The sequence below is a fragment of the Esox lucius genome, chromosome 15 (genome assembly GCF_011004845.1).
Source record: "Esox lucius isolate fEsoLuc1 chromosome 15, fEsoLuc1.pri, whole genome shotgun sequence".
Lineage (NCBI taxonomy): Eukaryota > Metazoa > Chordata > Actinopteri > Esociformes > Esocidae > Esox > Esox lucius.
Window position 1 is genome coordinate 27,117,449 of NC_047583.1, and position 27,557 is coordinate 27,145,005.

Genomic DNA, 27,557 nt, shown 5'->3' on the forward strand with positions numbered 1-27,557 from the left:
TTTTTGCCTGCCGTTTTGACTACCCGCCTGCCTAGTATTTTCGGTACTGTTGCCCGTCTCTATTGGTTTACTGTGTTTCAACCATTTGCCTGCCTTACCAAGATTTCCTGCCCGAACCCTTAAATAAATCTGCCTTTGACTCTGCATCTGGGATCACACCAATTCTACCTTTGCTGAGTGATTCATGACACCTTGTGTATTTTGCCCCCAAAAAACATTGATAAAGATGGTTCAAGTGACCAAAAAATATAACCAGATTTTTTTTAGTTCTGACAAGACTAAAATTAAGTTTACTGGCAAGAAACACCAGAGGTGGGTTTGGTGTAAAATAGCCGTAGTCAAGGAGAAAATAAGATATTCCGCACTGTGAAGTATTGTGGTGGATCTGTTGTTGTCGGGATGTTTCAATTCCAAAAGCCCTGGGAACCTTGTTAGGTTACATGGCAACATGGAATTCATAAAGGATTAGGGTTACCAGAAGCTTTAAGACAAAAAATCTATCTGCCTCTGTCAGACAGGGTCATTATATATATTCCAGCAGCACAATGATCCAAAGCATATCTACAGCTGCACACGAAAATGGTTTACTGACTGCAGTTCAAGTGAGGATCAAAGATTGAAAGATTTTAAGAGAAGATTCAGAGCTGTTATATCGGCAAAGGGAAGGTGCACAAAGTACTAAATACAGCGGTGCCAATAATTGTCACATAATTTTGAATAAAAAAAATAAAAAAAGTCTTTTTTTTCTTTTAACAATTTTCACTCTAAAGAGTGTAAGTGTGTAAGAACAAGCTGATAACATTAACATTTTGTTCACAGCTTTTTTGTTCAAATTTAACTAGGGTGACAATTCTGAGCCCCTATAATTATAAAAAATTTATTAAAAAAACATTACTACACATCAATACACACAAGAAATAAAAAAAAATTGCACATTCTAGAATGAAAATCAAAAGGTGCTCAATAAGCCAGCTGAATTTCCCTACAGGCACCAATTCATAGGTTGGAGATTATTTGACAAGTAAGGTGCAACAAACATTACGGGGCAGTTTTGCGGGCACAGATGAAGCCTATTCTAGAACAAATAAAAAAATCAAGGTCAACTCCATTCAGCTTGATTTTTAGTCCTAGACCAAACTAAATCTGCATCTGTGAAATCAACCCTTAAATCTGCTTTAAAGGAGTATTCAGAGTTGACCATCCCTGAGACTGGGTCTTGTAGCTGGAATGTCTGTACAATGATGTAACGTATTACAGATGTTTAGCCAAAAGGGCTTCAAGAAAAAGTGTGATGCACTGATCAATTGTATCTGACTTCAAAGGGGGCCAGCCAACGTTCTGATGCAGCGATGTTTACCATACTGTACATATCGCCCCTAATGTGTGCTCTGATAAAAATTTGTCTAGTGGATTCATTACATTGGCAGCAGCATTCATATGAATGCTTTTGCTACACAGAGTATATTTCCGGAGCAAATATACTTGATTTTACCTGCATTACATACCAATTTGCATTCAGCAAAGGCTTTCTGAAAAGAAATTAAGAAATATTGAAGCTCTCAAAGAGCCTTGTCCATTGTTGGAGCAGTAACGTACACAACATAAAGAGAAGTATGTTATTATTGTCTGCAAAGGGAGATGTTTTAATATATAGACTGTAAAAAGTACAAGACCTAATATCCACTCCTTTGGTACACCTTAATGGTAATATCAAGGAAACACCAGAAAAGTTCCTTCTCGTACTTTTCCTGTTTTAAAATACTTTCTATGATTTATGAGCTCTGAATGTCTCAAAATTTTTGCCCTCTGTTTCAATTCATCAACTTCAATTAGAACAATTTATCCATCCATAACGGAGTCATTCACCATTAAAAAGCTTCTTTTCCTCTACTCTGGGAAAATGTGGTACTTTAAAACCAAATGTAAGAAAGAAAAACACACAGTTGAAATAATAATAATAATAATCTATGCATATTGTGAAAGGTCAGCTGCAGTGACCGGTTAACTTTGAAATACTCAGGCTGTGGTCAGGAAGTACCTTGGGAATGGGAGAAAGGATGGGGGCCATCATGAGGCAATTCCAAGTAAGTCATCCTTAAGAGAGCCTAAGCAGACCCTGGGAAAGAGTGCTGTGGAGGACATTGGGAATGAACTATGTCCCAGACAAGTCTTGGCCTCAGGGGTACTGAGCTTGACTGCTCTTTCATCTTTCCGTATTGCGCTTAACCATTGATTGATTCATTGATTGATTGTATGGGTGGATCAGTGGGCTGATATGGAGACAGATGGAAATGAATGTATGGACATTTCTCTCCAAACACTTGTGGAATGTGGGCTGAGGAATCCTTTACATACCCAAGAATCCAAAAGGACCTAATATAATTACTACTTGCTCTTAGAGCCAATTTTGATATGTACGATCTGGGTGATGAGTCCCACCAAAAACACAGAATGATTATTACAGAATAAGATAACAAGAAAATGAAAGAACTTGGTATGGAAGATTCAAACTCTGGTTTATACACACAATGGTACCATGTGTGCATTTGTCCTGCACATGTTAAAGCAAACGTAACACATTGATAACTTAAAAACAAAAAGCATATTCATTCATTACACCTCCACTACTGTCAATTTATTGCCAAATGTCTCACATTTGACCTCCTATCACTGTATTCTCCCACTTTCATCCAATGCCCCCAGCTTCTGGATGACTTTAGCAGTACCTTCAGAAAACATACCTATTATTGACACTGCCGCTAGACCTTACTGGGCTGCGTCAGCAGTGTGACAGAGAAATTCCCATTCTCATTCAAGGTGGCCGCCTCGTTGGAGTCCGTGCCTGCAGCAGGGTCATGCTTCCCACCGTGGCAGCAACAGCAGAGTGCCTGGGAACAGGCTTCCTGGGCCTGCTGGATCCCCCGCTGGGCGGTCTCACTGACGAAGCAGTACAGCGCTGGGTCGGCCACGCAGTTGAAGCTGGTGAGCAGCAGGGAAAAGTGGTAGTAGTTGAAGATTTTGACGATGAAGCTGCATTCCCTCTCCAGAACGGTGCGCACCAGGAGAAATACGTGGTATGGCGAGAAACACACTAGGAAGATGAGAATGGTACTGGTCACCAGGTTCTTGATACGGGTCTTCTGGGCGGTTTGCGTGCCCGCACTCTTGTTGACCGCCCGCAGGACACGAAGATACGATATTGACAGTATGCCCAGGGGGAACAGGAAGCCGATGGAGAAACGGTAGTAGTTAATGGCGTACTCCCATTGCTGCATGGGGTAGTGCTCAAAGCACAACGATTGGTTCTTGGGGTCCCTGCTAAGTTCCTTGTGTATGAAAAAGACCACACCCACAGCAATCTCTTTCAGCCAGATGAAGGTGCTTGCCAAAGTAGCAGCCCGCATGCTCCGGAATGCTGCGAAACGGAACGGGTACACCACGGCCAGGTAACGGTCTATGGAGATACAACAGAGAAATCCAATACTAATATAGATGTTCTCGTAGAGCAGAAAGCCACTCAGCTTGCAGAGCCACTCAGATTGGCTCCAGTTGTCTCCCTGGAAGATGTACTGCAGCCAGAGAGGCAGGGAGGCCAGGTAGAGGAGGTCTGACACAGTCAGGTTGAAGAGGTAGATTCCAAGCTCATTCTTGGCTTTCAGCTGCAGCCAGGCGTGGTACAGGGAGAAGGCATTGGTGGGCAAGCCGATAAGAAGGACTAGGATGTAGGCCCCGGAGAACAGGTACTGATGAATCTCATGGTTGAGGGTGCAGTTACTTTTGTCCGCTTCAGTGTCAGACATGTTGACCGTCATGGTAGAATTGATTTACATGCCATGTTCCTCTCTGGGCTTTAGCACCCACCCGCTTTCAAACTGCATGGTTACTAAAGGACATTCCACACAACTCTGAAAGAAAAACACAAATAGTCTCTTTAGGAAAGGAATAAAATGAATGTTTTGTCATTGTGTTTTCAAAATGTCAATAATAGCACCGTGTCACAAAAGATGTATTTTTAGTTTCTGGGTAGTAAGTGTAATTTCCTAATTGCTTATGCCTCAAAAGTATAGAAAATTGCTATTATTCCCCACAAACTTTTGTGACCAGGACAATGATATTTAGAAATGTACCTATTTTCCAGATGATTCCAGATAGATTCATTGCTGAGTTAACTTGGAGTAATTCTAGAACTTTCTCGAACTTTACAGTAATATAAATAGCAGTATAAATACAGGATTACAACAGCATCAAGACCTTGCTGGATGCCTTCAAGTATGATGAGTATGACAGGGAAGTCATAGGAGACTTCAAAATGGTGGCATTCCTGATGGGTCTCAAGGTGGTTTCCCTGCTATCTTTGCTTTTTTGGACAGCAGGGACACCAAGGCACACTACCACAGGCAGGACAGGCCATAGCAGACCGAATTCTCTGTGTGGAGGAACAACGTCAAGTGGGAGCCACTGGTGGACCCCTGGAAGGTGCTGACGCCACCACTGCACATCAAATCGGGCCTTTGTCAAAGCTCTAGGTAAGGAGTCGGCAGCCTTCAAGTACCTTCAAGACTTCTTCCTTAAACTGTCTGAGGCAAAGGTCAATTCTGGTGTCTTCGTAGGACCACAGATAAAGAAGATCCTGTAATGCAATGAATTCCCCAAGTAGCTCACTTTTTTGGTACACCAAGTTCCACTGCAGATGGTCCAGAAATTCTCAGATTATTTTCTCAAGAGAGGAGATCATGAACATCAGGGCAACAAGTCCTGTGGATTTATTCCCAAATTTTCTCGCAACATCCGTTGATTTACTGGAAATTCTGGTAACAGCTACAGTCAAGCAGTAAGATGCTGATGGTGAGGTCAATGTGCTGGGGTGCTGGAACGCTCTAGGCGCTGTGGACTACAGACTCCGCTACCAGCAATATTCCTTGCCAACGTGTGATCACTCAGCAATAAACTTGACGAACTTCACTTGCTGTTGGCGAAAAAACAGATCTTTCCTTATCTTCCTCCTTGTGTTTCACAGAATCGCGGCTGTGTAAATCTATACCTGTCTCATCGCTGCAATTGCCTGATTTTTCAATCATCAGGGTGGATTGTGACACAGAACTCTCAGGCAAAATGAAGGGAGAAGAAATATGTTTCTACATTAACAACGGTTGGGGCAACGATGTGACAGTCATATACAGTACTGTTCTCCTGACCTGGAATCATTTTTTATCAACTGTAAACCTTTATTTTTTATCAACTGTAAACCATTTATCCTGTTTGGTGTTTACATCCCACCATCAGCCAACCTGCACGAGAAACAACGGCAACTACCCGAACAGATTCTCCAGGCGAGGCAGTCATACCTGGACTCCTAGGTTATTGTTCTTGGCGACTTCAACAAAGGTAAACTAAGCCACGAACTCCCGAAAAAAAACAGTTTATTAAATTCCCGACTAGAGAGAAACACTTCGGAACACTGCTAAGCTACAATCAACAACACCTATCACGATGTGCCCCGCGCTGCTCTGGGACTCTCAGACCACATCATGGTCCATCTAATACCCACATACAGGCAAAAATGATAACATTCTAAGCCTGTTGTGCGAAGGTCAAATATGTGGAACAGTGAATCAACAGAGGAGCTGCGTGCATGTATGGGACATTTCTAGGTCTGCCACTAATGGTCTGGATGGGTACACTGATGTTGTGACAAACACCAACTTCTATGAGGACAGCGGTTTACCAACACGGACCAGGGTGTTACAATAATGACAAACCCTGGTTCACAGCCCTGGTTCACAGCCATTCACAATCACCCAACCCAATCCTCCCCACCTCTGCCACTAGAATGGAACTTTCAGTCCTGGAGGAGGACGTTAATAGACTATACAAGAGACAGAACCCCCGAAAAGCAGCAGGGCCTTACAATGTCTCCCCATCCATCCTAAAGCATTGTGCAGGTCAGCTTTCTGCTGTGTTTACAAACATCTTCAAAACCTCACTGAACACATGCTGCATCCCGGCCTGATTCAAGTCCTCCATCACCATCCCAGTCCCCAAGAAGCCAAGGATCACAGGACTTAAAGACTACAGACCTGTTGCCCTGACCTCTGTGATCATGAAGTCATTTGAGCACCTTCTGCTGTCCCACCTCAAGATCATCACTGACCCTGTACTAGACCCACTACATTTTGCCTAGAGCAAACAGGTCAGTGGACGACGCAGCCAACATAGCTCTTCACTTCATCCTTAAGCATCTGGACTCCCCTGGAACCTTTGCCAGAATCCTGTTTGTGGACTTCAGATGCGCATTCAACACTATAATTTCCGCTTTGCTCCAAGACAAGTTCTCTCAACTTGATTGCCCGAGTCCGCATGTAGGTGGTTCACAGTCTTCCTGTCCAATCAGAGGCAGCATGTGAGGCTGGGGAAGCACCTGTCTGACCCCCTGACCTTCAGCACAGACTCATCTCAAGGCTGAGTCCTGTCCTCCCTACTCTTATCCATGTACACCAGGGGTGTCAAACCGGTTCCACGGAGGGCCGAGTGTCTGCAGGTTTTTGGTTTTTCCTATAAATTGGTTCCTAGTTCATACCTACACAACCAGGTGAGGGTAGAAACTAACCAATCAGTGACCTAATTAACCAATCAAGTACAAGGAGAGAACAAAAACCTGCAGACACTCGGCCCTCCGTGGAACCGGTCTGACACCTGTGTTGTACACCAACAGCTGTAACTCCAGTCACCACTCTGTCAACCTCCTGAAGTTTGCAGATGACACCACCCTCATCAGACTTCTGACAGGTCCGCCTACAGGTGGGAGATTGACCATCTGGTGTCCTGGGGCAATCAGAGCAACTTGGAGCTCAACGCCCTAAGGACGGTGGAGATGGTAGTGGACTTCAGGAGACGCCCTGCTGCTCACCACAAGAACAGTTTCTTTCCTACAGCAGTACCTCATGAACATGACCCTGGAGCTAAACTGACAAATCTCTGACCCCTCCCTACACACACAACCTCAACTGGACAAATATTGCACCTTACATACACTCACCTAAAGGATTATTAGGAACACCATACTAATACTGTGTTTGACCCCCTTTCCCCTTCAGAACTGGCTTAATTCTACGTGGCATTGATTCAACAAGGTGCTGAAAGCATTCTTTAGAAATGTTGGCCCATATTGATAGGATAGCATCTTGCAGTTGATGGAGATTTGTGGGATGCTCATCCAGGGCACAAAGCTCCCGTTCCACCACATCCCAAAGATGCTCTATTGGGTTGAGATCTGGTGACTGTGGGGGCCATTTCAGTACAGTGAACTCATTGTCATGTTCAAGAAACCAATTTGAAATGATCCGAGCTTTGTGACATGGTGCATTATTCTGCTGGAAGTAGCCATCAGAGGATGGGTTCATGGTAGTCATAAAGGGATGGACATGGTCAGAAACAATGCTCAGGTAGGCCGTGGCATTTAACCTTTTCACGCGTGAGTTTCAAATATTCCTTACCGACCCCCCAGCGTGAGTTTTTTTGCACGTGACTTCAGTACTCTGCAGCATTTGAATTCACGCCAGCATTTGAACAGTCACCTTGCTAGGTAAGGAACACTACATGCATTGCATTGCAAGCTTCTCTCGTTGACTCGAATTCTAAGAGCTGCAAAAGTTGGTTGATTTATTACTGTAGCTAGCTAGAAAACGTCAGCTAACCGCTAGCAAACGTCAGCTGCCCGCTAGCTAACAAATCGTGACCAGTTATTCAGTGCAGTGAAAATTAATAAACTATATAAAATGCATACAACGGGGAACGTAACTTCTAGAACGTTTTTGCAATGGTTTTGATCGGTAGTAGTCGCTAATATAATTCGTTTTTGTGCATTAGTGTTGGCTGTCTGTTGGTACATAAGTAACGCTTCTTGTCCTGATTTGAATGCTTTCTACCTGGTTAATATCATAGTATGGTCTTGAAACAATTACAATCAGGAAATAAACACTGTTTGAGCTAAATGTGAGTAAATAATTGCACGGTTTTACCAGCCATTGTTACGTTACTTGTAGCTAGGTATGCTAATGGTGCGTTCTAAACATGACGTTCTAATCACACCGGTGTGATCGTACGCTCCAGGGACCACTCTAGATTGATCACACCGGTGTGATCGTACGCGCCAAAGGGTTAAACGATGCCCAATTGGCACTAAGGGGCCTAAAGTGTGCCAAGAAAACATCCCCCACACCATTACACCACCACCACCTGCCTGCACAGTGGTAACAAGGCATGATGGATCCATGTTCTCATTCTGTTAAGTCAAATTCTGACTCTACCATCTGAATGTCTCAACAGAAATCGAGACTCATCAGACCAGGCAACATTCTTCCAGTCTTCAACTGTCCAATTTTGGTGAGCTTGTGCAAATTGTAGCCTCTTTTTCCTGTTTGTAGTGGAGATGAGTGGTACCCGGTGGGATCTTCTGCTGTTGTAGCCCATCCGCCTCAAGGTTGTGCATGTTGGGGCTTCACAAATGCTTTGCTGCATACCTCTGTTGTAACGAGTGGTTATTTCAGTCAAAGTTGCTCTTCTATCAGCTTGAATCAGTCGGCCCATTCTCCTTTGACCTCTAGCATCAACAAGGCATTTTCGCCCACAGGACTGCCGCATACTGGATGTTTTTCCCTTTTCACACCATTCTTTGTAAACTCTAGAAATGGTTGTGCGTCAAAATCCCAGTAACTGAGCAGATTGTGAAATACTCAGACCGGCCCGTCTGGCACCAACAACCATGCCACGCTCAAAATTGCTTAAATCACCTTTCTTTCCCATTCTGACATTCAGTTTGGAGTTCAGGAGATTGTCTTGACCAGGACCACACCCCTAAATGCATTGAAGCAACTGCCATGTGATTGGTTGATTAGATAATTGCATTAATGAGAAATTTAACAGGTGTTCCTAATAATCCTTTAGGTGAGTGTATTTTCACTATATTTTTTTGTAATTTATTAGTGCTCTACTGCTTTTATGCTCAGTCCACTATTCTTAATTCTTTTTTTTTTGTTTTGTACAAAATAGCTGCACCAACCGATCAGAACAAATGTCTAGTTTATTGTGAAACCTACTTATAGCAAAACAACTCTTTCTTATTCAGATTTCTGAAAGTAGCTTGGAACACCTTTGTCACAGTGGTTGGGGCTTCCTGGGCAAACACAAGGCCGAAAACTATGTGGAGCTGGTGGAGACAGGGAAATCCTACATCCCAATGTGCTGTAGTTATTCAAGTCCATATCCTTGATGTACATCTTGATAAAATCAAGCAGAACATGGAAGCGTACCCGAAGGAGGAAAGCAAGCACTTCCACCACGATGTACCGGACTGTGAATGTCGCTAACAAGGACAGTATATGTCATTTTTGTATTAGTTTTAGTATAAATACATGTTAATTTCATGTTTTTTTCTGACTATGTGAACAAAAACCTGTGACCTATTTTCTCATTGGATATAGGTACATTTTAAAATATCACTGTTCTGGTCACAAAAACAAAGTTTGTGGGGAATTACAGCCACTTTCTATGCTTTTTACGCATAAGCAATTTTTTTTTAAGTAATTTGAGAGAGTACAGAACGTAATAATGCAGCAGATTGTGATAATCTCTTTATTGTCTCACATCCTAAATAGCACACCATGTCCTATAACGTGCAATTGTGGGCAAGCTGAGGTTTAAAGTTAGAAACATCATCCGTATTATGAACATGTATGCAAATAAACACAATCACACTGCTTTCACACTAAGTTTCACACTGAGTTAAAAAAAAATCCAATCTCAATTCAATTCAATTTTATTTGTAAGTGGCTTGGAATAAGGGATATTACTACTTTAGGTGTATCACCATCACTGCACTATGAAACATTCTGGGGTGAATTTTTATTTAACTTGCTGGTTCGGTTTTTAGAGTTTTGTTGGTAATTTAACATAATTTTACATAATGTAGTGTGTGTGTTTGAAGACATTTATTTACCCCTCCTTCCCAACCAGTGTCCATTGTCCATGCTGAAGAGAAGCAGCCCCAACTGTAGGTACTGTGTACTTCGGGTGATAAGTCATGTTGGCTTTTTACAAATATATCTTTTGAAATTTAGGCCTAAAATATGGAAGCCCTGAACCACAAGGTGACTTTTTTGATGCTGCATCTTTCTTGTAATTTTGAGATAGTATCATAATAACGAGATGAACCTTAGAAAACCTTAAAAATATATATAAAAAAAGTTATAACGAGATAAACTTAGAGTTGCAGCCGCAAAAAAACATGTTTTTATTTCAAGATAAACAAATTCTCTGATTCATTGATTTGCAAAGCACCTCAGGCATCAGTATTTATTTTCAGAAACTGGATTGTTGTATTCCTTTCATTTTTCATCATGTGTTGGCAGTAGCATCTAGCATTTAGGTTCTATTAGTTATTGTTTTCAATCAAGCTTTTTATTTAGAAAATAAAACTAACTTAATATTCCTACAAGAGAAGAAATAAACGGAATCCATTAACCAATGGAACCTTTAATTATTATATGGATAGGATGCAATAATTAAAAGAATAGGATGCAGCACCCAAAAAACAATACACCTTACAGTTCAGGGCTTCCGTATAATGTCTCATCAGACCATAAAGAAATGACATAGTTTGGAGATTGAATGTTTCTTCTTGCAAAATGTATATGGGCTTGGATGTTTCTTAAATGCCTTCCTTCTTGCCACCCTACCTCATGGATAATTCTGTTAAGCAGGCAGAGCCCAGTTCCTGCAAACAATTCCTGCAGCTCCTTTAAAGTACCCGCTGATTTAGCTACATTTTCAGTAAGGATGTTTAGAATTTTTATATCCACTGAACATTGTTGTTTTTTGTCAATTTCATTTATTTCTACATTGGATCTTCTCTATTACTTCTGCTGTATGAGTTGTGTTCCCTAGGAACAGCGGACCTTCAATTAAAGTGATTATGCTGTATTTCTGTGAGTGACTTCTGGAGGATTGAAGAGAGTTCTGGAAACAGTTTGCCTCGCATTAGCCGTTCATAACAGGCCTATAGGACAGGGAAGACTGCTCAAGTTAACACAGCCCCAGTCACAACTTCACATCTTCTCAGAGAAGCCATCTGCTCTTATGCAAGAAAAAACAACAACAGCAAATTAACACAATAGATAAACTTAAAAAGCACAACTTCCATTCTGTACATGCTGTAATTAGAGAGAGAAAAAACATTGCATAACCATTCGGTGAGGGAACATTATTAAAACACAGGGCATGCTGCAGTTCGGGGCTGATAAATCAAACACACGAGCTGGAATGATTTCCCTAGAGCTTTTGCTGTTCTATGTAAAATCCCCTCTGCTTCATCACACAGGCAGAGACAGGTGAAACAGTTTTGCTACTAGTTGGCCTAGCCAATGTGTCTATTGATTGGCCATGTTACCAGGCGATTTGTCAGCCTGCCAAAAGCCCTATGTGTGTAACCTTGGCAACCTATATCGGAACCACTGTGGCTGTATCAGAAATATAAGCCAGTCAACACCGAGGCTGGGCAGCATGATTACCATGGACACAGGAGACCCAAACTGTATTTCACATGGCAAACATTCAATCAAATTCCAGCCCTTTGGCAAATATGAACTGACCCATACCTGGAGTAATATGTGTACTGCTACAGTACAAGAGCCTTTAATCTCCACTTTATAGAGGCAATCAGGAGTTGCTACATCTTTTTTGGACCTATGAATTAACAATAATTATGCACTGATCTTTGAAAGATATAAATGACTCATGAACTTTTATTGGGTATTTAACAATGATAACAGCTTATTTCAATATATTGGTTAACAAAGTAAAAGTAGCCTTCAAAGTATTAAGACTACTTAATTTTATCCACATTTTGTTGTGGTATGGACTTAATTGATTCAATTTCTTTCTACACACAATACCCAAATGTGCCAATTTATTTAAAATGAAAAAATTAAATATCTTATGTACGTAAGTATTCAGAAACATGGCCATGACTCTCCAAATTGAACTCAAATGCATCCTGTTCCTTTAGATAATTCCTAAGATTTCTCCTGAACTTGATCAGTCTCAGTTTCACTGAGAGAACCTGCCAGAAGGACAACCATATCTGTAGCACTCCTTCAATCAGGACTTTATGGTAGAGTGGCAAGACAGAAGCCCCTCCTGAATAAAAAGCATATGTCATGTCGCCTGAAGGACTTCTGATGAGACCAAAATAAAGCTATTAGACCTGAATACCAAGAGGTGCATCTGGCGAAAACAAGGCTCTGCTAATAACTTTGATAATACCAGCCACAGAATGAAGCGTGGTGGTGAGAATCAGGGAACCTGATAGAACATCAGTTCAGACACCTGAAGCTCACACTTCAGCAATGCTCTCCATCCAAGCTGACTAGGAGGAAAAATATTTTTTACATAATAATATAACATATTCTTGATATAGAAGGCTGTCAAGCTCACATTTGAGAGGAAACAATCTATCTTTTTAGTCACAAACTTGTTAGTTCAACAAAGTATTTACATTTTTTTAGATAAATCCCAATCCACCTTAATGCTGAACACGACAGGTCAATATAATTCTGGAGTATCTAGAGTATTACCTACTCTATAGCAGGGCTGCTCGATCCTGTTCCTGGAGATTTACAACAATGTAGGTTCTTCCACCCCAGTTGTGACTTACCTGACTTAGCTTTTCATCCAGATCATTATTAGAATCAGGTATGTAAAATTAGGGAGGGAGTGAAAACCTACATGGTGGTAGCTCTCCAGGACCAGGACTGAGTCTGTACTATGGTGGGCATGGAAATCAAATTAAGGAAGTTGGTTTCTTACAAATGTTGAGGATCTAATGTGCTTTTCTTAAGAAGGGGTTTCACTGAGTGTTGTGTGTTAATGAAAATGTGCCTGGGGAAAGTGACAGTATGTTTTCATCTACATAGTCAAACATAGTGTTTTAAATGGTTTTGGGACAGCGTCAAGAGGACAGGTGCAGCTTTGATAGGCACTCTATCCAGCATTTCAACCAGGGCAAGTGTTCAAGAATTGGTGGGGGAAGGACTACATGTATATTTTGATTGCTTCAGTTTCTCCAGTTGATTTGTTTCAGAATTTCTTTAAGGATGCTTTTGCATGGATTTGATCTTTTTGAATGAAATTGGTGAAAATGCAATTATTGTTCCGTATTAAGGATCATCAAAGCAGGGAGGAATCGGCAGAGGATATCATCAATTTAGCTTTAACATGCTCAGTTACATCAGAGGGAAGATAACATATGATCAAATTCAGACCTAAGACACTACGTTTGTGCAAATTAATCATCAGGTAGAACAGAATACAGACGTACTAGGGTAACCATCTGTACTGTGACAACGTTATCCTTATCTGTAATATCCAATGATTTCTTCATGGCTGTCGTATGTTGGCAGAGAGCTCTTTCCCAGAAAATGACCAGTAACACAACAAATACTTTACCTTTCAACACGCCGACAGACACATTAGTCAATTAGCACAGTCCTCATGTGCACGTTACCACTGACTACAATGTATCCGTTCTAATTAGATTTACAGTCACAGCGGCCGACAGACACCAAAATGGTTGGTCCATTGTACTGCGCACGTGTCCTCTCTTCAAATTTGCCAGCATGTCCCCTAGCCCGTCAAAAGTCTCATCCAGATCCTGGTAACTCAGCCCAGAGAGATAGTGTCCAATTCAGACATGACACTAATTCATGGCTAGTTAAGTGAGGCTTATTTGATCAGCGTTTTCAAACGCTTAGGTTGGACGGCAGGGTTGTCAAAGTGATTCAATGGAGTACCTAGTGTCTGCTATTTTTCTGGGTTTTCACATTTAATTGAGATCCAAACAATCATGTACAAGATAAAGAGAAAAGACCTACAGACACTGTCTTCTGTGTCATTTGTTTGATATATGTGAAGCCTAAGACTCACCAGCACACATGGTCTGTATCTTTATGTAACCAGGAAAACAACAGTGAGGTTAGTGATCTCTTTCTCACGGGGGATGTGGCAAGACCGGAAGTCTGCAGCAAGAAGTCAGCGTGTACATACAAACTGTGTTCCAAGCTGAGCTTCGGTTCACACGTGCTGCCACAGCATGACTTTCAGACCGGCCCTCCGCTCTTTCTTTCCTGATGTCAATCCCCCACCATCAATCACCAGTCAGCAGGCCCGATAAAAGCTTGGTGGGTTTGTTTTTGAATGAGCCTGGTCTGATGAAAGTGTGACATTTCTTTCTGCAATTTCCAGTCGCTGGCAATTGTAGAACTGAAATGAATGGCAGACAAAATGAAAGGTTTTAGGAGGGACCGGTGTAAGATATCTTCCAGAATATGCGTTACGACTGGTATAGCAGATTTTAAAGTGTGAGCTGAGGGGGCATTTTTCCTAAAAGTGGCTTATGGTATCAACGGGTCTGGCATTTTGAATGTAACGAGGACCAGTTATCGAGAATGTAAAGGTCACAGTGAGTGGGGGGGGTATTGAGGGGGTGTTGAGGTGGTCTCGCAGTGATCTAGGTGACATCTTTCTTGAGGCGCTTTTTAGTGGCAAGCCTGTAGATCACTGACATAGTTGAAGATTGTCAGGAGAGTGCTTGGCAATGCGGATAAAGGATACCAGGTTAGTGGTATGGCTGTTGAATGAGGGAGAGCATTCCCTCACCACTATTGCCATTTCAGTTAGGCGCTATTGCCCAGTGCGCCGTGTGACAGCAAAATCAAAGTTCCTCACTAAGATCCTCACTGGTTATTTACAAGCCCATGTATCTCACATGACATTCAGATCCCAGTGGACCCTGAGCCTGTGAGCATGCCTGGAGTTGAGTCTAGTCTGGATGAATGATTTAGCTAGCTTCTCTCTGCAGTTAACTCAGTCTAATAGAAAGCTGTCTGACCAACAACACTTTATAGCACAACACTTTAGACCAGTCCTGTTGGATCTGGTTTCGGGTGCATATCATGAGAAATTGGGAACATTGGGCAATTTTCAAATGTAATACATGAGAATCTATATACAGTATCTCACAAAAGTGAGTACACCCCTCACATTTTTGTAAATACTTGATTGTATCTTTTCAGGTGACAACACTAAAGAAATGACACTTTGCTACAATGTAAAGTAGTGAGTGTACAGCTTGTATAACAGTGTAAATTTGCTGTCCCCTCAAAATAACACAACGCACAGCCATTAATGTCTAAACCACTGGTAACAAAAGTTACTACACCCCAAAGTGAAAATGTCCAAATTGGGCACCTTCCGTGGTCTTCTTGGAGTTGTGTTTGGGGTCGTTATCATGTTGGAATATTGCCCTGCGGCCCAGTCTCCGAAGGGAGGGGATCATCTTCTGCTTTAGTGTGTCACAGTACATGTTGGCATTCATAGTTCCCTCAATGAACTGTAGCTCCCCAGTGCCAGCAGCACTCATGCAGCCCCAGACCATGACCCTCCCACCACCATGCTTGACTGTAGGCAAAAGACACTTGTCTTTGTACTCCTCACTTGGTTGCCGCAACACACACTTGACACCATCTGAACCAAATATGTTTATCTTGGTCTCATCAGACCACAGACATGGTTCCAGTAATACATGCCCTTAGTCTGCTTGTCGTCAGCAAACTGTTTGCAGGCTTTCTTGTGCATCATGTTTAGAAGAGTCTTCCTTCTGGGACGACAGCCATGCAGACCAATTTGATGCAGTGTGCGGCGTATGGTCTGAGCACTGACAGGCTGACCCCCCACCCCTTCAACCTCTGCAGCAATGCTGGCAGCACTCATATGTCTATTTCCCATAGACAACCTCTGGATATGACGCTGAGCACGTGCACTCAACCTTTATGGTCGACCATGGCGAGGCCTGTTCTGAGTGGAACCTGTCCTGTTAAACCACTGTATGGTCTTGGCCACCGTGCTGCAGCTCAGTTTCAGGGTCTTGAAAGTCTTCTTATAGCCTAGGCTATCTTTATGTAGAGAAACACTTATTTTTTTCAGATCCTCCGAGAGTTATTTGCCATGAGGTGCCACGCTGAACTTCCAGTGACCAGTATGAGGGAGTGTGTGAGCAATAACACCAAATTTAACACCTGCTCCCCATTCACACCTGAGACAATTTAACACAAACGAGTCAAATGACACCGGGGAGGGAAAATGGCTAATTGGGCCCAATTTGGACATTTTCACCTAAGGGTGTACTCACTTTTGTTGCCAGCGGTTTAGACATGAATGGCTGTGTGTTGACTTATTTTGAGGGGACAGCACATTTACACTGTTATACAAGCTGTACACTCACTACTTTACATTGTAGCAAAGTGTCATTTCTTCAGTATTGTCACGTGAAAATATATAATGAAATATTTCCAAAAATGTGATGGGTGTACTCACTTTTGTGAGATACTGTATGTGCTTTAGTACTCTAGCATACCACTTGAAAAACGAAATGTAGACCTGTTGTCTTGAAAAGGCATTCTCATTTGATATCCTGCCACATTAATTGAGACATGGTCCACATGTCTTCCACGGATGTATATCCTTCCCTAGATAAATGAATTCGAATGTACAACTTTTTGTGTCCCTTCAGGGGTAATTACAGAGCACAGAACCAGAGAGATTAGCAGGTGTACCGGGCACCGAGTTGGTCATTAGAACATCACATTCTCATTAGTCCCTTGTTATATGATCCCATTGGACATCAGTAATGTTACAGTACTAAATCATAGTGTGTTTACCAGGACATTAGATACTGATTATTGATGCATTCATATGATTTCTATTATTTTTGTGTTAGATCAACACAACTCCCCATGTCCTATCTGTGTTTGACATTGATATATAAAAGAGGAGACCTCAGGTTGATCTGACATTCTCAGCTGAATAAAGATATCACAGCACTAATAGGATGTAGACAACATGTCTTATTAATCTGGTAGTATGTTACTTAAAGAACAACTGTGAGTTAATTTCAGTGGTCTCTACTTACCATTTCAAGAAGACATAGGTCATAGAACCTCAACGCCAGCCAATTTATTCATTCAAAGACTGGCAGGTCTGTGGCACCTAACTATGATTGCCTGAGGGATTTGCTTGGCCCACTTAAAGAAACTGAAAGGATGGTTGGGCCAAATGGAGAGAAACCCCAAGTGACTGGTGCATTACAAGAATGCAATCGCAATTGGCACATTTACATTTCCTCTTAATTTAACTTCCTAATCCAGATACATTTCCTCAATGAGGATATAGCCTAATACTGTAAAAGGTATTACTGTTAGTAATATTTCACTAAACAATATTAAAAATGATTTTCAAGCATTGTTCTATAAGCTGAAGACATTCCACACAATATACAGGCTAACACACTGTCCAATGTGTTTAGCTTTCCTTCTAGATGATTAGTATAATTTTTAACACACGGAAATTACAAACCTTTACAAATAGAAATAGCCTACAGTGCATATATATTAGTAACAAAGTTTTTAAAACTATAAATAACGAGCAAATACGTACATGAAATAACATAAAAATGTTCTACATTACAGTGCTGCAATGAGAACATATATAGGTATATACACTAAACGAAAGGACCGACAAGAAACAACACAATTCATTATAAGAAAAACTATTAATTAAAAACAAATAATGTTACCTTATCCACTATCAATAGCTGCGCAAGCTGCCTCTCAGCAACTCTCCCACCCGCAGAAGAACCGTTTATTGACCAATCCTAAAGTAACGCTGCGGTATAACGAGGGAGCCACGTTTTACATTTGAGAAGCGTCAGATGTGGGCGTGCGTCGTGGTAGTGTGGATGAACAACAGGTTCCGAATTCCAGAGAAGTGCGTGGGAAGTAAAAGCAAATCGGATGTTAGTAAAAGCAAATCTTTTTCATATACAAAATTGTTTTCTTTTCTGCATTTACTGTAAGGGTTTATTTGTTGCTTTATTTTTGGTATCTATCCCGTGAACACATTTGTTTGCCAGGTACAATTTACATTATTAATGCTTCATTCAATTAGTATGGACCGGTTGACGGCGTGGTGTTTTGAAGATACTTGATACTATGGCATGGTTCTATCTGTGATGTCCGTAGGCTGACTGACATCACAGATGGAGACAAATGGTTCATTGAATACAGTTTCCTTTCAGCAATGATTCAAACGTGATGTGTGAGACTGCTTTGGCAGGTGATTCATGTATCCTACATAGACTACAAAACCACATCACTTGTGTAAAAATTCCTACAATAAACATTTATGAAAAGGTCTTTGAATAACCGCTGACCTTAGGCCTGTGTTTCAAATGTTACATTCAAAATGATCCCGTCTAGACTGGGCAACCACTTGGATTGTGGTTATTTGTGTGTATTCTTCTGATAATAAGGTATCCATGGAAGAGATAGTTACAAGAAACAGCAGCATGAAGTAATTTCAGCCAAAGGGGGCAAAACCAGATATCGAACCTAGGGGTGACATTTTCTCTCTGCACTATCAAAAGGCATTTCTGTTTATTTAGCTTTATCGGTCAAGTGTTGAAGTGAAGATTCCACATCCATATGTCCAAATTGGTAAAATAATAAAATCCAGGGGTGTACTTACTTTTTCACATGACTGTTGAAAGGAATCAAACAGGCAGTTGGATGTATTATTCATCAGATTCTCTAAGTAGCCACCAGTATTATGCCCCAAGTAGGTCCAGTTCAAAGACTTACTGTGCACTCGTCCTCGCCTGCCTTCCCAGCAATTCATTTGACAAAATACTGGGCTCCTATTCCCTCTGACCAGCTATTCCTCACGCTCCCAGAGCCTAAGGCTCTAACTTGGAGAAACTTACAGCAGTGAGTGGACATGGTTTTATACATGTAAACCTAAGCCGACAACTCTGGCAATACAAGTGTCACGCACTACCATGTTAGTGACAAGTCCCAAAAACCAGTGCATTGTGAGTCTACTGAGAGGTCTCTACAAATGTTTCACTCTTAAATTTGTCAGTATTTCAACATCCCACTTAACAAAATTCTTCCTAGGAAATGACCAGGAAAATTGATGAAGCACTGAAAGTTTTCAGTGTAGCTCTGAGCGCATTAAGTGGGGCTCAAACCAGCGATCCTCTGAACACATTAACAACAGTCACCCATGAAGCATCATTAAGCTCCATCATTGTGACATGGAAGTACTGTGTAGATTGATTAAAAAAAATCTATCTACACAGTACTTCATAAACATTCGGTCCATAACACAACAGAATGTGGAGCAAGTGAAGGGGTCGAAATACTTCCCGATGCCACTGTATTTGACTGGGGCACTTTAGGACATTTACGAACGTCCTCCCAGGTTCAGCATTCAAGCAGGGGGAAGCAGGTTCTCTATATTACCTTTAGTTTTCTGTCATCCATCCTGAGAAGCACCCCAGTCCCTGATGACAATCGCCATAACGTGCTGCTTCACAGTGTAGTGTTCTTTGTCTGGGTTTGCACAAAGCGTGACACTTTGCTGTTAATGAAGCACGTGAAAAGGAATAGTCTATATGAATTGGGTTGCTATTGCAAGGGGGTGAAGACTTATCCAATTATTTATATGAAAAATTAATAATTTACATTTCACAATTATGAAAAATATCCTATGTAAAGTGCAGAGTATAGTGTGAAGACAGTGGGATCCACATTTAAAATGCAGGAAAATGAGGCATTGACATCACAAAACAGGCAATATACATTTTGTACTGAAAACACAGCACAAGACCCAATAAGTTTCACAAACCAATCTGAATCGCATTGTTATTGCATCCCATATGTATTGAGATGCGTAGCTAAAAGGACAGATTCACATCTCTATAATGTATTTTCAGCGTCTGGAAAACGCGTCTTTTCACTTTCAGAGCCTAAAATGAACCTAGAGTCCAACATCAGTGTTTATTGAAGACATCTAGAAGACAGGGCAGTTGCATAGCGCGGATCTGGCGGTGCTTCAGCATCGACTGTAATGCCTGAAGAATTTCACCATCACATGACATAGACAACTCTTAATCTGACGGTGACATGTTACCATGACTACATTCACATCGAAGTCACACAATAACAGATACTGGCCTACAAAAACAGAAAAGAGAAAATGCATTTTACAAAACTTTATTTAAAAAAAAAAAAAAAAGGTTTTTGGGTCATAAAGGGTTTATGGATCTACATTAAGCTATGAAAACATTCACAAACATTTGCAATACTTTCATTTCAGTATCTTTGCATGTAGGTAGGTCTGTTTCTGAACACCGTAGCCATTTCTTGTAGTGTTTAGTCATGGTTATCCAAAACAAATGACTAACCTACTCTACTGTACCCACACGACACATGATGATATAGCACTGATATTCGTCCTGGGTATGCAAACCACGCCAAGTTGCCAAAGCTCTGATCACCTGGTTTGGAATCTGAATGAAAAGATTTTAGTTGGATGAGAAAAGTGCCAAACATGAAAGATATGTTTTAATGCTCTCATCTGATGAACTGTAATCCATTGTCAATAGGCCAACCAATCATCTACCTAACTGATCAGTCTAATGAGATTTCGTTTCCAATGGCTTTTTACCTGAAGACGCATGAATACTTTCAGAAAATGACAGGTTGTGCACAATTCAAACCACACCACACTTCCAGTGAACCATACACTTATGAACAAACACATTTAGGTGAAGAAAAAAAAAACAACACTAACAGACATTTATCTTTTGAGGGGAACAATAAATAGACACACAAGTGTTATTGTAGAGCTGGACAGCAGTGTAAAAGTAGAAAATAAAGACTTCCAAACCACACAGACAAACACTTAATAACCCCTAGTCGATAATGTTAACTAGTTCTGTAGTAAAAATTTATCCAGTGTTCAGACTTATCTACGCCTTCATCGTCGTCGTATAGTGCTCTTCGGAATGTACTGGAATAACATCCATTATATACATACAGTATAGAAGATATCCACTTGAAAGTGTTCTACTGTATAGAGACATGTTTCGGGGGGCATTTAAGTTGGCCAGCCATGGAGAATATTAAATATTGAAACAAAAAAGTGCCCCAGGGGTTCGTAGTATATGGCCGTTATACCATGACTAAGGGCTGTTTTCATGCATGGAGCAATGCTGAGAGCCTGGATAAATTCTTAATGTAGTTATATGGGCCATATACTAAAACCCAGAGGGCACCCTATTACCACTGCCATTACCAAAACAAGTTCCAAAAGTAATGGTTGTCATACCCGTGGTATATGGTCTGATGAACCACATGGCCAGTCTTTCTGCAACTCTCAATCATGTCTTCGTCTCTCCTCGTCCCCCATTTCCTTCTTTCCCCACGTTGACATCGCCATCTCATCCCCATTAACTGTCAATCCTTAAGTCAGTTCAATTAAAACCACAGGATAGCCTGGATCTTTTTCTCGGCTATCCCATCCTGTACTAGGATCGATGTGACAAATAACACGATCCCCACGAGCTAGTTTCGCTTCGAGATGAGAGATACTCTCAAACGCCAATAGTTTGGTGGCCCACAGACAAAACAGAAAACAGCATGTCAACAGTGGGGCTGAGCCCTTTCCAGTAATCTGTCACTCAGACTGTGATGAGACAAACAAGCACTGTCGGTCCTCAAGCTTCTAAAGACGGAGGGCAGAAATGACCGTGCAATTACTCTGGGAGTGGTTCATCTGTACTTCTCTAAAATGTTTGTTTTTCCCGATTCAGAACAGATCTCTTTGCCAGGTCCAGACCAACTTTCCCTTGAGTACAGCGCGCCCAAAAAAAATAAACATACAGGAATTAGTGGAGTCCCCCTGGATTTTTTTTTTTGTTGCTCTTTTGTGCCTTTTGTCTTCCTCAAAGCGTTCCCGTAAATGCTGAAGGAACTGCGGTGCTGGCGCGCCTTGCTCACCAAATCCAATCAACCTGTGTCTGTGTGCTGGTTGAGGAGGTCCGTGTGGGGCAGCATTTCCTTCATAAAGCCTTAAAGCGGATAGGAGGTTTGAAAGGGAAAGGGACTGTGCCATAGTGTGAGGACCAGGCCTGCGCCCGCTGCTCTAGACACATCCATACTCATACCACACTGTCTGGGGGTCGTTGTTGGGGTCCGGAGAGGCGGGGGTGCTCTTCGGGTGCTCCTCGGTGCAGCCTAGATCTCCGACACCTCCTTCCGCCTCTGGTTTCTTCAGCATCGGGGAGTCGGCCTGGAGTCTCGCCTCTCTTCGCTGCATCTCCTCCTGCGCCTCCTCTGGCCTCAAAGCCGGCATCGCCCTGACCGGCGTCACCATGGCCACCTCCCCGCGGTGGTTCTTCTGGTTCTGCGGGTGGGCGGGCCGAACCTGAGGCGCTCCGGTGCCGGGGCTGTTCCTGTGAGTGGGAGCCCTCACCCCGTAGCGCTCCGGCTGCAGGGACAGGGAGGAGGAGTGGTGCTGGGGAGGGGCCAGGCTAGGTGCCTCCTCTTTGGGCGGAGCCAGAGGTAGCCTACGAGGGTCCAGGTCCGACGGTCCCGCTAGCCTGGCGGACTGAGGACGCTCCCTGGTTGTGCCTCCAGCCCCTGGCCTCCTGACCACCCCCTCATCGCCTCCGCCCAGGCCGGGCCTCCCTCCTGCCTCCCTCTCCGTCCGGTAGCCGTCCGGACCGTTGGAGCGCAGCAGGTCGGCGGAGGCCAGGCTGAAGGTCCGAGACAGGCTGGCGCTGCTGCCCTGACCTCCGGAGCGCGTCCCAGGCGGTCCCAGGGGTGAGGGCCGTACCCCCATGCCCGTGCCCACCCCTGACCCGTTGCTGGCCCTGTTGGGTAGGGTCTGGGAGTGGGATAGGGGCGTGGAGGTGGATCCCTCTGGGAGCCGGACGCATGGCTTGACACTCTGGCCCGGTTTGGAAGTCCTGCCGGGCCCATCGCCGGACCGGTGGAGGTCCGCGTCTCTCTTCACTGTGGGCGTGACGTAGCTGGTGGGGGTCTTGGCCCCATCTCTCAGAGGAGACGGCCGACCTGGGGCTGATCGCTCCCTCTCCCCTGTTCGGTTGAAGTAATCCGCCATTAGGTCCTCCCGACTGTCCGTCTGCACCTGATGGGGGGAGACAGACAACACTTAGACATTTGACAAACACTGACTTATAACGCGGAGAGGCTCCACCCAGAGTTTCCATTCTCCATGCTCAGCTGGCTGGATGCTTGGGATGTGCACTGGACATGATTTTAGAATCCCAATAGTACATGTTATTATTCTAATAGTATTCAGTAACCCGAAACTACAAATACAGCATGTTGCTACTACATAACAGCTACGGAACTAGAAGACAATGTTAGGTATAAAGGTATATCATCATACGCAAAAATTCTAGATTGGAATTTTAAAAGTATTTTCAAAAATGATGTAATTAACTATTTCAACCAAAAGAAATAGAACTTGAATACTAACTACATTTTGGTCTTTGATTAACCGTGCCCATCCTTACTGGACTCATACATCAATGCAGCGCTTATCCATTTAGTGAGGTAATTGTAAACATTGGGTCTGTTCATTCAAATAAAAGATTCCTGGAAAGAGGATCACATGAGGAAGTGAGCTGGGGAACAAGAGGCATGAGAGACAGAAGAATCAGAAACCAAAGAGCCTGTTCATGGATCCTGGAGGGATCAGCCTGACGAAGAGTGGCAAACAGAAGCCAGCCAGCCAGCCAGCCAGCCAGCCAAACCAAAGCCTGCTGAGGTCTGGTTCAGCTCGTTGAGATGGTGACAGGTAATAAAATTTGACCGATTCAGCCAGTGTCTCTGTGTGCATCCGCCTCCCTGGTGCAGATTCATCATGGAGAAAACGACACCACAGGCTATAAACACATTAAATAGCAATGCCTTAATGGCCAGCCAATTAGTGGCCCGCTGCAACATGCTTCCAGGGCTAACGGCCAATAAGACAATGAGAAAACAAAGCCAAGCTAAAAGAGAAGCAGATATTGACTGTGTCTCCATCCACTATCACCGTGGAGAACATGGGGATTACGTGAGGTAATGTCGCTGCTCGGAACCCATTTACTTTTCAGTGTGTTTTACACTGTTTTTGACCATTAATCAGCAACCAGAGAGGTCTCTCAGCCTAGTTGAAAATAGAGGAAGAGAGAAAGGAACTGAGTCAGACAGAAAGTGACTAATGTCACCTCTTGAACTCCCTGTTCCCCATGCCCACCAAGTGACGTGATACACGCTAAATGGGTTTTTTGACCTCTATTCTGTTTGACTTCTCGTCTCTCCCTCGTCAGAGCAGCCGGTCAGTTCTGCATAGGTAAGGCAAAAACGGTAATACAGTTCTCTACCCTGAAGCAGAAGGAACAGGACTTGGGTTTGAGCAGAGCTACCCTGGCCCGGTAAGTCCATTACTGACGATGGCCATGGCCCTGGTCAGTAGACCTGTGGGGCAGAGGACAGCAGCCCTCCTGTGGATGAAAACAAGGAATCTGACTTCATTCTTTTCTTTACCAAGACAGGTCACCCGAGTGAACCTTAATTGTCATTAATCGCTCAGGATAAGAGTGTCGGCAAAAATTACAAAATTCTATTGTAAATATAAACCCCAAACTAGAGAAGCTTTCATAGGCTCTCCTCATTTACACGTTACCAACTTAATTCTGACCAAAAATATTTCAAAGGGTCTTTTGGGAACCAGTCTAGCCATGATGAATAATTGAACTAAAATCGATCAGGCACAATATATTACAACAGAAGAACTGCCTAGCTGAAGCCATTAACCATTCCCAAAACCTTGACACTGTGTGCTTATCGGGTCTCCAGATGGTAAACAATCTGGAATTAATCTGTTGTATTAAAACAGTTGCTGTACCTGCATCGCAGTCTAAGCCAAAGCCCTTCATCACTTTAGGCCATACCATGCCAGTTGGTGCAGTGGATGATGAATAATAGACCAAAAAACGGTGTCTCACTCGGACACATGACGTCTCTTCGTGTATTTGTGTGTTTGTTTCTGTGCTTACGGTCGGCGGTGAGAGGGTGTTGCTTTCCTCGAGGAACTCTTCCAGGGTTACCATCTCACTGCCAGGGGAGGAGGACCGGTGTCGACTCGGGCGAGGCGCGAGGGATTGAGCGCTCTTCTGGACCGGCGTGTCATACGGGACCGTGGCGCTCCGAGGGAGGGACGTGTCGTGACTAAGGCCCGCAACGTCGTCGCTGGACAGGCTGGCGGAACGGACCTGCTGCCGTTCCAGGGAATCTGGGTGGAGGTACAACATACGGACAGGGGATAAGGGCTGTGGCTTTTTGAAGAAAAAAAAAAAGGCATGCTGAGGATTACACAAAGTCTGGTATAGAAAGCAAAAGGGTAACCATTAACAGCATGTATGGGACGGGTCGTTTGGAGGCCGATTTCGGTTGTACCTTTGCAGTTGACAGGGGAATTGCTGCTGGACGTGTTGCGGCTGAGGTCAGCAGAGCCTGGCCGATAGCCTGCGGAGAACAAGACGTAGCAGGGGACTTCACTATGGCTCAGTAAAAGAGAGCAACATGAAGAAAAATGAATTCAACTTGGAGAGGGATGGGTTGAGCCCGGAGGCCACGTGTGTTGGTCGTCCTGGTGCCCTACCAGCGTTTCCATGGACACCGCTCCCAAACAGGGTGTCAGGCGAGTGAACCCTGGAGTCCTCCTCGTAGATGAAACCTGAAGAGGATGTGGAGGTTAAAGGTGAAATAAGAGTCACTCATCTGTGTCATCTCGCTACGGTGGGAAATGTAAAGCATGCGTGGTATGAGTCACACGTCTAAATAGATGTGTGTTCATCGCCGTTAGTCAACCACATCCATTGCGCCAACGTTATTCATTACCCTCGAAACTGATCAGGCAAGACTGTCTGAGGCAATTAAGGGGACATTTTTGAATGAAAAAAACAATGTTAAGACACAGTGGGAAATGAGCTGCCTGCTTTCAAAGTTAAGTCCACTAGACCCATTTCTCTCTATACCCTTTGACCCCAGGCGACAGCCTGTAGATAAACTGGAGATAATCCACTTGAAAGTGTATTTGCTTCCATTCTATTGTTTCTGCCGTATAATATCGGAACGACTTGCTCTAGAATATGACAGAGCCTGGAGCCACAGTGCTCCTTCCTGTAAGTGTTTGTGTGTCTACTCCCCAGTCGATGGGACAAAGTTCTGAGATCAGACCACAAGGTTTCAAGGAAAGCAAACAAATGTTCTATTAGACCGCAACCGTGATTATTGACTGAGGACGGCAGAAATATTCCATCAGAAAGCACCGAATACTGATACTCTGCCAAGAGGTCAGCAAAGAGACACATAGATTCTTCCAGGGTTCGTCAACAATGCATTCTGGGAGATTAGGGTTAAAGTCACCAGTTCTATGTCACGATGGAACACTACATTTCAGAAGACGTTAAAGGGTCTGTTTAGTCATATTATATACAAAAGACATACACTCACCTAAAGGATTATTAGGAACACCTGTTCAATTTCTCATTAATGCAATTATCTAATCAACCAATCACATGGCAGTGGCTTCAATGCATTTAGGGGTGTGGTCCTGGTCAAGACAATCTCCTGAACTTCAAACTGAATGTCAGAATGGGAAAGAAAGGTGATTTAAGCAATTTTGAGCGTGGCATGGTTGTTGGTGCCAGACGGGCCGGTCTGAGTATTTCACAATCTGCTCAGTTACTGGGATTTTCACGCACAACCATTTCTAGGGTTTACAAAGAATGGTGTGAAAAGGGAAAAACATCCAGTATGCGGCAGTCCTGTGGGCGAAAATGTCTTGTTGATGCTAGAGGTCAGAAGAGAATGAGCCGACTGATTCAAGCTGATAGAAGAGCAACTTTGACTGAAATAACCACTCGTTACAACCGAGGTATGCAGCAAAGCATTTGTGAAGCCACAACATGCACAACCTTGAGGCGGATGGGCTACAACAGCAGAAGACCCCACCGGGTACCACTCATCTCCACTACAAATAGGAAAAAGAGGCTACAATTTGCACGAGCTCACCAAAATTGGACAGTTTAAGACTGGAAGAATGATGCCTGGTCTGATAAGTCTCGATTTCTGTTGAGACATTCAGATGGTAGAGTCAGAATTTGACTTAACAGAATGAGAACATGGATCCATCATGCCTTGTTACCACTGTGCAGGCTGGTGGTGGTGGTGTAATGGTGTGGGGGATGTTTTCTTGGCACACTTTAGGCCCCTTAGTGCCAATTGGGCATCGTTTAAATGCCACGGCCTACCTGAGCATTGTTTCTGACCATGTCCATCCCTTTATGACCACCATGTACCCATCCTCTGATGGCTACTTCCAGCAGGATAATGCACCATGTCACAAAGCTCGAATCACTTCAAATTGGTTTCTTGAACATGACAATGAGTTCACTGTACTGAAATGGCCCCACAGTCACCAGATCTCGACCCAATAGAGCATCTTTGGGATGTGGTGGAACGGGAGCTTTGTGGCCTGGATGTGCATCCCACAAATCTCCATCAACTGCAAGATGCTATCCTATC

General features: G+C 43.1%; 2 protein-coding genes across 2 annotated transcripts in view; both read right to left on the reverse strand.

Moving 5' to 3' along the window:
- Positions 1-17,771, reverse strand: LOC105015464 (ovarian cancer G-protein coupled receptor 1). Its single transcript, XM_010878648.3, has 2 exons — positions 17,684-17,771; positions 1-3,905 (listed from the first exon to the last, which is right to left on the reverse strand). The coding sequence occupies exon 2, from the start codon at positions 3,810-3,812 to the stop codon at positions 2,760-2,762; it is 1,053 nt and encodes a 350-aa protein (XP_010876950.2). The 5' UTR covers positions 3,813-3,905; positions 17,684-17,771; the 3' UTR covers positions 1-2,759.
- Positions 17,772-21,729: 3,958 nt separating this feature from the next.
- Positions 21,730-27,557, reverse strand: part of ccdc88c (coiled-coil domain containing 88C) — a 56,144-nt gene continuing 50,316 nt past the window's right edge. The window contains exons 29-32 of the mRNA XM_010878647.4: positions 25,630-25,704; positions 25,425-25,493; positions 25,025-25,260; positions 21,730-23,103 (exon numbers count right to left, since the gene is read on the reverse strand). Of these exons, the coding sequence (XP_010876949.2) occupies positions 22,096-23,103; positions 25,025-25,260; positions 25,425-25,493; positions 25,630-25,704 (1,388 nt within the window). The 3' untranslated portion in view covers positions 21,730-22,095. The remainder of the gene's footprint in view (positions 23,104-25,024; positions 25,261-25,424; positions 25,494-25,629; positions 25,705-27,557) is intronic.

Excerpts from the sequence above, each read along its gene's own strand:
- LOC105015464 (XM_010878648.3), bottom strand. The coding sequence starts at position 3,812 with ATGACGGTCAACATGTCTGACACTGAAGCGGACAAAAGTAACTGCACC.